A 12,595-nucleotide genomic window follows, 5' to 3' on the forward strand; every position below is an offset into this window, starting at 1 on the left:
GTATAGAAACCCTATGATGTGAGTCAAGATAACAGAAAGAAAGACTGCTTGATTAGCCAATGTTGCCAAGTTTGCCCAAATTCATCTTATTTCCCATGCTTTCTGGCCAAGTTTCATGGGTCAATGGGGACTTAAAACTGGATCTCCCAGGTTCTGTTCCGATATTCACCACAAACAGGATCTGGGTCAAAAGAAAGTTTTGATTCACTGATAATGCTTATAATCCAAGGTTGCTGTAGCTGTTGCTGCACCCATGGGATATCTGGAAACAACTACCTCCTTGTAGACTCAGGTCTATGAAGCTGACTCAGCTGTTTCTGCCCCGGGTGGAACTGGTTGGAGAGCTGGCAGAATAAATATTGGGTTCCAGCACCACTGAGGTCACCACCGCCAAAGGACACGACACTAAAGCGGAGGCACTCTTAGTGAGAACAACCTCAAGGGACCACAAGGGCAAGGGCCTATCCTGTGATTTAGGGAAGGAGGGAGAGTTTTGTACTTGTTAGATTTGGAGTGTTCTTTGAGGAAATGAGTGTTTGTTTTGGGTGTTTTGTCTAAGCTTGTGTAGTTGTTTTTGTTTTTATTTATTTCTGTGTCCCCCTTTTCCCAGAATGGGACCCAAGGCAGCTCACAGAAGAAATCAGTTAAAACCCAACAATACCATTTTATAAACAATTAAAATAATCTCATTTTAAACAGTATAAAATCATTTAAAAGGATACAAAAATTAAAGCACAGACACACCCTAATAAGAAGCCTCCCTGAGACTGATTACATATTAAAAGCCTGATTAAACACTATAGTCTTTGCCCACCGGCAAAAGGAAAGCAAGGAGGGGGCCAGCTTAGCCTCCCGTGGAAGAGAGTTCCAAAGCATTGGAGCAGCCACTGAAAAGGCTCTCGCTTGATTCCTCACCAAGTGAATCTGAAATAGTGGCAGGACCAAAAGCCTACCTCTGTAGATCTTAAAACTCTTGAAGATTCAGATACCATCTTTCAGACAGTCTGGACGTACGGCTATAGGTCTTTGTAGGCTGTCTACTGTCACTGAGTACATCATCTAAGGGGCATGGAACAGAAAAATAGGCATTTTTTGTGGTCATTTCAAGGAGGATTTTAATGGGAAAGCCTGGACAACTGTGCCACTAAGTAGATGGTATGAAGAACATGGATGGTGATGAAGCTATTGTAGTGACCTGCAACACCTTTGCCATGTTTGCTTTCTCACCAGAGGATCTGCCATACAATACTTGCACCAAGTGTGTGCCCTGTTGGAGGAGAAGGTGCAGCAGCTTGAGGACTGTGTATCTATACTTCAAGTTATCAGAGGGAATTAAGCTTTTCTGGAAAGAGCAAGGCAGACTGTTCTAGAAGGGCAAGAAATGGAGGATGCTTCTCAGGAAGGTGGCAATTCTGAAACACAGGAGGAAGACACTTGGAGGAATGTGACATACAGAAGTAAAACTATCAAGAATGAAGCCTGGAGCTACAATCAATTTCAAGCTCTCCCCTTGATTGGTGATTATAAGACACAGGGACAGGGACAAGAGCCTCACACATCTGAAACCATGGAGGTGATCTTGGAGGGTTCTATCGACGGAAGAGCTACTGCCTATTTCCAGACGGAAAACAAATCCTGAAGTGGTAGTAGATGATTCCCTTCAGAAAAGCAGCAATGATGTGTGAGCCATAGAACCTATCTAAATAATATATGTCCTAGATGTAAGCTGACAAGATTCATTAAGCCAAACTGTTAAGATTCATTGAGGCCACTAATCATTACTGCCTCCTTCTGTTAGATGTTGGAATGAAAGATACAGCAACATATAGCCTTCAACATATTACAAGAAACTATGTTGCTATGATTCTCTAGGGAGGAAGCTAATGGACATTGGGGCACAAGTTGTTATATCATTGCTCCTTTCTGTTGAAGGACGTAGCCCACAAAAACGGAGAAAAATACAGGAAATATCTCAACAGATGATGCCATCAGGAAAGATTTCTGGCTTCTTAGACTAAAGTCTACTGATGGGTTGCACTTCACAGCAGCTGGAAAGAATGTATTTGTTAGGATCTTACAAATCTCATCAGGAGGTCTTTAAACTGAATTACATGGGTGGGGGAGACAGAAATCCAAAGAGCACGGGGGCACTATGTACTAGTGATAATGGCCTGAATGATACACAGGAATTGGGTCAACATACAAGAACCCACTCACCCATAACCTACAGCACAGAAGACAGATTGAGAGCCTTTGAGTAAAAATTAAAGAGAAATAGCAGTGACCTCATTGTAGGTTTCTACTAGACTGAAGATGTTTATGATGCCTTCCTAAAACAAATGACCAAATATTCAGAGAGGACAGATGCAGTAATGGGAGACGTCAACTACCCTGATATTTGTTGGAAGTCACACTTGTAAGGTCCAACAAATTTCTCACTTACCTTGTAGACAATTTATTTGTTCAAAAGGTAGAGGAAACATCCAGGTAGTCAGCTATTTTGGATGTGAACCTAACCCACCCAGATGGGTCAATGGAATGGAAATAGTAGGATCCTTGGGCAAAACTGACCTTGTCTTCTTTTATTTTCTTGACTCTATTACTCTTTGTCTCCCAGAGCCCACATGGCCAAGGAGGAGGAATGGCCTCTACCTATATGGATATCCCTCTGCACCATTTTAACTGAGAACAACTATAACAACATCTTGACAAACTGTAGGCTTATGATTCCAACATCATCATATTTCTTTCTTTCTCCTCATTTAGTTTTAACATCTTTGCCTGATGACGAAGCCAATGAAGCTTCAAAAGCTTGTATCATGCATTTTGGTTGCCCCAATAAAGGGATTGCTGTTTTGTGGATTTTGCTTGTGATTGTAGTCTAGGGATGTGATATAAAGAGGAAAAGGGGGGATCAAACATAGTTCGAAACACTTTGGATTTCAGGAAAGCTAGTTTTATTAAGATTTTCATTGTCATAAATTCTCCAAGGGAAGAAAGTCTGTGATGCATGAGAGTTTCATAAAGATATGATATTGAAGGTACAGTTGCAAATAATTCTAAAGAACATCTTATCTCTTTTTTGATACAATTACCAGCTCCAAAGATCAGGGGAGTGCTGTGGATGTGATATATCTTGATTTCAGTAAGGCTTTTGAGAAGTTTGTTGTTGTGGTATGCCTTGAAGTAATTTCCAACTTATGATGGCCCTATCACAAACCCATCAAGGGGTTCTCTGGGACTAAGAATGTATGACTTGTCCAAGATCACCCAGTGGATTTTCATGGCAAAGTGGGGAATCAAACTCTGATCTGCATAGAGGTTCAAACCATTACACCATGCTGGCTTTCTTTTGAGAAGTAACCCCATGGTATTCCTGAAGGCAAGCTGTTTAAGTGCGGGCTAGACAGTGTTACAGTTTGTATATCTGTGACTCACTCACAGACAGAACTCAGAAAATACTTGCCAATAGTTGCTCTTCATCCTGGAGAGAAGTGAATAGTGGCATGCCTCAGGGTTCTGTCCTGGGCCCAATGTTGTTTAACATCTTTATTAATGACGTAGAAGACAGAATAGATGGCATGGTTGTCAGATTTTCATACAACACTAAATTTAGGTGGAAATAACTAAAATCCAGAAGACACAGAACAGAATTCAAAATGACCTTGACAGGCTGGAGAACTAGGTCATAACTAACAAAATGAATTTCAGCAGGGATAAATGTAAGGTACTAAATCTAGGTAAGAAAAATAAATACACAGATATAGGATGGGTGATACCTGTCTTAAAGCAGTACATGTGAAAAGAATCCAGGGATCTTAGTAAACCACAAACAAAATGAGTCAACAGTGTGATGTGGTGACCAAAAATGCCAATGCAATTCTGGGCTGCATCAACAGAGGTATACTGTCCAGATGAAGGGAAATAGGCTGGCCCAACTCCATCAGGGGCTAGGCTGAAGAAAGAGGCTCCTCCCTCCTTAACTGCCATCTTTTGGCCTATGAGGAAGAGAATAGGCTGGCCCAACTCCATCAGGGGCTAGCCTGAAGAAAGAGGCTCCTCCCTCCTTATCTGCCATCTTTTGCCTGTGAGGGAGAGAATAGGCTGGCCCAACTCCATCAGGGGTAGCCTGAAGAAAGAGGCTCCTCCCTCCTTAACTGTCATCTTTCAGCCTATGGAGGGAGAGTAGGCTGGCCCAACTCCATCAGGGGCTAGGCTGAAGAAAGAGGCTTCTCCCTCCTTAACTGTCATCTGTCGGCCTATGAGGGAGAGAATAGGCTGGCCCAACTCCATGAGGGCTAGCCTGAAGAAGAAGAGCCCTCCCTCTGGTCCATCCAGGGCTCAGAGGGAGAGAAGAACTGTTGGACCTGATCCCCTCCCCCCCTCACCATTCCCTTCTCCTTTTGTGGAGCTGACAATCTTGTGATTCTGGCCACCACAATTCAAGAAGGATATAAGCCTGAAAGTGTCCAGAGAAGGGCAACCAAGATGATCAGAGGTCTGGAAACCAAACCTTATGAAGAACGACTGAGGGAGCTGGGTATGTTTAGCCTGCAGAAGAGAAGGTTGAGAGGTGACATGATAGCCATGTTTAAATATTTGAAAGGGTGTCATACTGAAGATGGAGCAAGCTTGTTTTTTGCTGATCCAGAGGCTAGATCATGAACAAATGGATTCAAATTACAAGAAAAGAGATTCCATGTAAATATTAGGAAGTACTTTTTTTTACTGTAAGAGCTGTTCAACCGTGGAATAAACTGCCTCAGAAGATAGTAGACTCTCCATCTTTGAAGATGTTTAAAGAGATGCTGGATGAGCATATTTCAGGGATGCTTTAGATGTATATTCCTGCATGGCAGAGGGCTGGCCTACATGGCCCTTGTGGTCCCATCTGACTCTAAGATTGTTTGATTCTACATCACTCTTCAGTGGCCACAGAGGGAATAGTTTTTTCAGCTGAAAACAGAGCTTTCATATCATTTCAAGAGAAATATCTGAGGCAGTTAAAATATTGATGAGATACTAAGTAACATACATGCTCTAAGAGCCAGCTCACAACAACAGCAAAAACCACTGAATAACTGGCTACATCTACTTGACAGATCATCTATTTGACTGGTTTTCAACTACAGCCATAAGAAAGTAGAAAATGGAAAGGTTGCTTTTTATATATACTGCAGCTCCCAGAATCCCAAGGGTCCATGATAACTGGCCATACTGGGAACTGTGGCCCCAAAAAGTAACTTCGCTAAACTTTATCAGAATGAACTTATCTGTCTTCTGAAACCATGCCCTTTCTTCCACCCATTCGCAAAACTCCAGCTCTTGTACCATGGTTTGCTTTCCTATACCATATCCACTTACAACTTAGCATTTTAACTTGAATTTTTGAAATAAACATTCAGAATATAGTATGACAAAAAAACCCTCTATAATGGCAACCTTGATCCATGGATTTTAACGTGTGGCGTTTTACATGAATATTCAGCATTTAAAAATATGGATGAAGTTTCCCACCCATCTCTGCCCCACAAATCCTTTAATCTATAATGCCAGCCTAGCACTTTGCAATATTATACCTATTATTATTATTATTATTATTATTATTATTATTATTAACCTTTATTTATGAAGCGCTGTAAATTTACACAGCACATACACAGTACATACAATCTTTTTAGTTAGACGATTCCCTGCCCTCGGGCTTACAATCTAAAAAGACATGACACAGAAGGAGAAGGGAGTGGTGGAGGGAAAGGGTAAGAGGTCCAGCAGTTCCTCTCTACCTCCAAGGCCTGGACCAAGGTAGATGGACTGGAGGGAGGGCTTGGCTTCATAATGGATGGTTAATCTTCTTCCAGGGAAAATACATACTCTCAAGTAGGATAATACATATACAGTACATAGCAATACAGGAAATGGTTTGATAAACAGGCACCAAAAGAACATCAAATAGTAAGCGACAATTATGCAATGCCTGGGAAGGCTTCTCTGAACAGGATGGTTTTCAACTCCGTTTTGAAGCTGGTTAAAGAAGTGATGGCTCTTGCTTGTGGGGGAAGAAGGTTCCAGGAGTGAGGAGCAGCGAGTGAAAAGGGGCGAATCCGGGATGGGGCAGAGGAAATCCTGGGCTGGGACAGCAGACCTTGACTACTAGAATGGAGGGCCCGAGTGGGAAGGTGAGGAGAAAGAAGGTCTGATAAGTAAGGAGGGGCCAGTCCATGGAGGGCTTTAAATGTCGACAGCAGGAGCTTATACTGAATGCGGAAAGGGAGGGGGAACCAGTGAAGGGATGCCAACACAGGAGAGATGTGGTCAGAGCGGTGGGTGGAAGTAATAATGCATGCAGCTGAATGCTGGACAGAGATTAAAGGATGGAGGTGAGAAAGAGGAAGCCTGGCCAGGAGGACGTTACAGTAATCAAGTCGTGAGATCACTAGGGCATGGACCAGGATCTTGGCAGTAGAGGCAGAGAGATATGGTCAGATTTTGGCAATATTGTACAAAAAGAATCTACAAGCCTTGGCTGTGGTCTGGATCTGAGGGATACACAACAGAGAAGAATCAAAGATAAAACCGAGACTGCGGGCTTGCTGGACTGGTTGAATAGAAATGTTGTCCATAGAGACAGAAAAGGAGTGTTGAAGGGTGGGCTTAGGAGGAAAGACAACAAGCTCCGTCTTGGACATGTTGAGCTTCAAACGCCAATGGCGCATCCACTGCGACACAGCTGAGAGGCAAGACGAAACTTGCTGTTCAAGCCTTGGAGAAAGGTCAGGGGCAGAAAGATACAACTGGGTGTCATCGGCATACAGATGGTAGGAAAAACCAAAAGAGCTAATGAGTTTTCCTAAAGACAGTGTGTAGAGAGAAAACAGAAGGGGACCCAGAACAGAGCCCTGAGGAACTCCAACAGATAAGGGAACAGGAGAAGAAGTCTGACCTCCTGCAACTACTGCAAAAGATCTGCCAGACAAGATCTAAACCAGTCAAGAACAGAGTCTGAGAACCCAAGGCTCCCACTAATAATGTACACATAATACTAATGTACACAAATATTCTATGCTTGGCTTCTCCTTTCCACTGTATAATAAACTCCAGGAGAACATGATCACTGCACCTCATCAACCAGGTCATCACTATTCGTTAGGATCAGATCTAAAATAGCTGATCCCCTTCTTACCTCTTCCACCTTTTGGACAATGAAATTGTTTTTGAGGCAAGTGAGGAGTTTGCTAGATCTTGAGGATTTGGCTGAGTTTGACTTCCAGCAAATATTAGGATAGCTGAAGTCACCCATCTCTTTTCTAAGTGTGTGGTCATCTGTTCTAGAAAGGTTTCATCCAATTCCTCAGTCTGATTTGGGGGTCTGTAGTAGACTCTCACAATAACATCCCTGTTGTTTCCCTCCCCTTTCATTTTTATCCAGATGCTCTCCACCTGGCTTCCAGGATTGATATCCTGGATCTCTTCTGTAAATATCCCTGAGATTTAATGCTATTCCTCCTCCTTTCCTGTTTGGCCTATTTTTTCCTCCAGCCCATCCACCATCACCCGGCTTCAGAGGGAGAGAGGCAGGCCAACTCAATTGGGCCTAGCCCAAAGAAAGATGAAGAACCCTCCCTCCAGCCCATCTGCCATGGCCATGGCCCCAGAGGGAGAGACGAACCAATGAACTTGATCCTTTCCCCACCACCATTCCCTTGCCCTTTTGTGTCATGTCTTTTTAGATTTTTAGCCTAAGGGCAGGGAACTGTCTAATTAAAAGTAAGCTGCTCTGACAGCCTTTGTGGCTGAAGAGCAAGGTATAAATACTAAAAATAAAATTAAATAAATAAATAAATACCCCTCTATTTTTACATTCCAATCATGAGACTCATCCCACCAGGTTTCAGTGATGCCTATTATATCATATTTGCTTTGATGAGTTCAAATTCATCTTGCTTATTCCAATGCGGTGGAGGACAGCAGGAAGATGGACTGCTGAGGTACACAGGCAAATGGTAGGGACATACCTGAAATCTCCTCTGGGTCCTTCTTGATTCCATCATCAGTTGCCATGGTGACTGCTGCTGTCAGAGCAGAGTTCCATTCAATTCCTTCCTCCACACCTTCCTCAGATACTGCAATTTGTGTGATGCTTCCTGCAGTAAGGGAAAATTCAAGTGAGGATACTCCATGGACAATGCTGTCACCATCGCACTCTAGGCTTTGTAGGAAATCCTCAGATTGATTTAATCAGACTTTACTGATTAGGTGCCCTCCAGATAAGCTAACTACATCATTCTCAATCAATGGGGATGATGGGATGTATAACCCAAAGTTTCTGGAGGGCACCTGGTTGAAGCAACAGAAGTAAAACAATGTAAATATTAAAGCACACAAATTGGCTGCTGAAAGAACAGAGTCCCGCCTCCGCACTCAGCACAGAAATACAGTTAACAGAATGCTTCATTCCTTTTCTACCACACCCAGTAGGCTACTAAAAAAATTGGAGCCTAGTAACTTTGTTGTGGGGCTTTTTATCTGTTTCTGTTCCACTGATAGTGACATTATAACCAATCTTTCAGACATAGTCAAAAGAGGAGGAGGAATTAATGCAAAGAAATGGAATAATTGTTTTCAATAATGTGCAAAGAATTTGGGGAAGGGGATGTAAAGTATCAGAATGGAGATATTTCATAATCTCATCCATATTAGAGGAGAGAGACAAATACATTTCATTTTTAAGAGTTTAATTCAAAATTGTATTTCAAAAATTAGACCAGAAAGAATCTATACATTTAAAAAGTTTGTTATAGATTTCACCATGCAGAAAACAGGATAAAGTTACAAAAACTGAAGAGAAAAATGGGGAAAAAGAGTGAGAAGGTGGGTTTTAAACCTTCAACTCAAAAATGTTTTAAGACCCCAAAATGGGCAAGGAGGTGAAATGGGAATTTTGTGCAAAATCTGGTAACAAGAGACAAATCGGGGGGGGGGGGGGGGGAGAGATCAGGCTTCAATATGCCTCAAGATATTCATACATTTGAGAGTGGTGCTTTTCTAATTGTTTCCTAGGAAAAAGTTCACTCAGGCAGAAGAGGAGCTGGAAGAAGAGATTATTTTGATGTGGGGAACTTTTAAAATGTTATTGAATGAGGAGATGGATCAAAAGGAAAATGATAGAAATCAATGACTCATGGCAGGAATGAATACTGTTCACCTGTTCCCTACCATCAGCAGAGGTGGGAGTCTGGACCAGGCTTTGTTGACCTGGCACTGGTGCCCTGGCACTGCTGATCAGAAGGTCAAATTTGGTGCTGCGGCAGGTGTTTGTGCACACCTTGTCATGCTGGTAGAAGTCAATCTGGCCAGAGTCCATCATTTTTCTGCACAGAGAGTGAAAAACAAAGCAGTCATGAGGGGTGGGGGAAAAATCTTTAGGGGCAAAATTGTCTATAGAAAAATACACAAAAGATTAAACATTATTTGACACAGCATTGCTACCCCTCCTAATTTCATATCAGCTGCAATTCTGATAAGCATGCTCTCTATTCTATCATCCAGGTCATTGATAAAAATTATAAATAGCATTGGGCCCAGGACAGACCCAGGACAGACCCCTGCAGTCACTTCTGTACAGGATGAAAGAGGAGCCATCAATAACCATCCTTTCGGTTTGGTCAGTCAACCAATTACTAATCCACCTTGACAATACAGGCATTGTGATAGTTTCCAGATTTAGACTGGTGTGGGAAAGGGGGTATTCCAGGGAAGGTATGCTTGTTGGCCCTCCCTCCATGGTAACTGTCCTCCTTCGGACTGTAAGGGAGTGAACAGGCAGGCCCAGCTCCACCAGGGCTAGTCTGAAGATAGAGAGCCCTCTCTCCATGATAACTGTCATCCTTTGGCCTGTGAGGGAGTGAACAGGCAGGCCCAGCTCCACTAGGGCTAGCCCGAAGAAAGAGAGCCCTCCGTCCATGTTAAGTGTCATCCTTCGGCCTGTGATGGAGTGAACAGGCAGGCTCAGCTCCACCAGGGCTAGCCTGAAGATAGAGAACCCTCTCTCCATGATAAGCATCATCCTTCAGCCTGCGAGGGAGTGAACAGGCAGGCCCAGCTCCATTAGGGCTAGCCTGAAGAAGCAGAGCCCTCCTTCCAGTCCATCTGCCTTGGTCCAGGCCTCAGAGGGAGAGAATTACCCACTGGACCTCATCCCCTTCCCCACCACCATTCTCTTCTCCTTTTGTGTCATGTCTTTTAGATTGTAACCCTGAGGGCAGGGAACCATCTAATTAAAAATCATAGACTCATAAAGTTGGAAGAGACCACAAGGGCCAAATAATAATTGTAAGCTGATCTGATAGCCTTTAGAGCTGAAGGGCGAGGTATAAATACCATAAATAAATAAATATTGGTGAGGTTAGGACTGCCAGTACACAGCAAGAGAGTTTGTTCCTTTGCGCAAGGTTGGATGATCTAACTGTAGAAATCTACTCTTTGATAAGACTGTCAATTACATGTGAACTTGTCTTCAAGTCACCTTGTACAAGTATTACTGAATTGCTCTGTTAATTTTTTTGTTGGAAATAGGTACCTTGTTTGCATACACACACAGAAGAAAAACAACAAATAAACAAGAGAAGTCAGATAGTTAGAATGAAAACCCTTTTATTTTGACAGAAGCTGCATGCCCACACAGATGTTAACTAAAAAGCTATACTTGCTATTTCACATTTTTCATTGTATTGTCCAAATGTTTGCCTCAGGCACTCTTCTGACATTGTGGAGACTTTCAATCCTATCTCAAAGATTAATCTTTCAAAATATCTCATGCCAAGGTCTCAGCACTACTTTTAACCAACAGGAGAAAAAGTTGCAAGACTGATGGGGGGTTGAATTCTGCACAGAAGTACACAGCATATTTTGATGAGAAATGGATAAAGCCATTACCTCAGCATGATTCCTCCTAGACGAATGGCTCTCTTCCAGTCCTTCAAGGTAGATTTGCCAGCCAGATGAACAAAGTGCTTTGGGCTGATAAGCTGGTCATCGAACTAACAAAGATAGAAGAGAATAAGGGATCACATTTCTATTTATTCCAGCTCCAAGTCAACAATACAACACCCATCCATTATAGGTTGTTTGGGGGGGGCAGGCGTGTGTGTGCACAACTTCAAGTAGTTTCCAATTTACTGCAATCCTAAGGCCACTCTATCACAGGTTTTCTTGGCAAGATTTGTTCAGAGGGGGGTTACCTCTGCCTTCCTCTGGAACTGGGAGAATACGACTTGCCCAGGTTTACCCAATGGGTTTCCATGGCTTAGCTGGGATTTGAACCCTGTTCTCCAGAGTCATAGTTCAACACTCAAACTAAAACACAAGATTGGCTCTCGTAGGTGCACTTCATCAAATCACACCACGAACTTTGGACCTCTCTCCCAACATTCAGTGGGAGAAAAGGAAAGCACTGTTGATTGAGGAAGTGCCTTTCAGCCTGTGTTACCTATTCCTGCTTTTGACAAAATGAGCTCAGAGTTTCCAGAGAGGTTAAAAACAATAAATGCAGCTTCATTGGTTATGTCCACAGCAAAAGGAAAAGCAAGAAAATGGTGTGGAGAAGTTACTGAAATGCTAACAGGGGACAGAGAAAAAGTCTTCTCCAAGAAGGAAAACAATGTTCAACGCGGGGAAAATGGAACAGATGATGCAGTAGGGGAGATGCAGCACAGAAAAGGTAAAGAGGTAGAAGGAATACCTGGCTACTTTAAATTAATTTCATTCCCCAAACAAACAAACAAGCTTCATTTATATACTGCTTCATACCACCTTAAGCAGTGTCTAAGACTGAGTGCTCAAAATGCAACCCAAAACCCACTTCTTTATCACAAAGTGCCACGTTCCTCTGGCTTTCTAGTAACAAACTGTGGCAAACTCTGTGGTGGGGTGACAGAGCGTGTGCCCACAGAGAGGGCTCTGAGTGCCACCTCTGGCACACGTGCCACAGGTTCACCACCACTGGTCTAAGTGGTCTACAACTGTAAACTAATTTGCCCCCAACAATCTGGGTACTCATTTTAGTGACCTTGGAAGGATGCAAGCCTGAGTCAAGCTTGAGCCCTTTTGCTGGTCTTGAACTCGCAACCTTGTGGTTTTGAGTGAGTGGCTGCAGTACAGGCATTTAACCACTGCACCACCAGGGCTCCAGGGTCAGATGAGTTATATCCACTGGCCACTGAACCTGCTGTCCCAGTGTAAGAAGCAGGATGAGCCCCTTCCCCTTCCATAACCTTGGCAAAACACCTCAGGCAAGGGTACTGTTGAGCATTCTTGTGTAGCCTTAGTTCTCATTTCTGCAACTCCTTTCAGGAAATTCTCAGACATCCTACTACCAGGACCCAACCCTAGTGACTTTTGTACCTTACAAGGAAAAAGAGGAATGTGATCATAATCAACTAATCTAGAGACTACATACTCAGGAAAGAGGTCCCCCTTCTCCAGAGATAGTTCTCCCTCCTCCCTATCAGAGGACTCTGCAGCGACAGAAGACTTTGTATCTTTTACAGATGGAGAGGCAGACATATATATATTTTTACTCCCCTTTAACTTTGTG

At 42.9% G+C, this 12,595-nt stretch overlaps 1 protein-coding gene across 7 annotated transcripts in view; it reads right to left on the reverse strand.

Annotated features, from left to right (window-relative positions):
* The window catches only part of GMEB1 (glucocorticoid modulatory element binding protein 1), a 43,037-nt gene that overhangs the window by 10,881 nt on the left and 19,561 nt on the right, over positions 1-12,595 (reverse strand). For all 7 annotated transcript variants that reach the window (XM_089478330.1, XM_089478326.1, XM_089478325.1 and 4 more), the window contains 3 exons: positions 10,936-11,039; positions 9,217-9,371; positions 8,016-8,144 (listed from right to left, as the gene is read on the reverse strand). In XM_089478330.1, the coding sequence (XP_089334456.1) occupies positions 8,016-8,144; positions 9,217-9,371; positions 10,936-11,039 (388 nt within the window). The remainder of the gene's footprint in view (positions 1-8,015; positions 8,145-9,216; positions 9,372-10,935; positions 11,040-12,595) is intronic.

The sequence above is a fragment of the Sceloporus occidentalis genome, unplaced genomic scaffold (assembly GCF_023333645.1).
Source record: "Sceloporus occidentalis isolate IW3139 unplaced genomic scaffold, rSceOcc1.0.p SCAF_13, whole genome shotgun sequence".
Classification (NCBI taxonomy): Eukaryota; Metazoa; Chordata; class Lepidosauria; order Squamata; family Phrynosomatidae; genus Sceloporus; species Sceloporus occidentalis.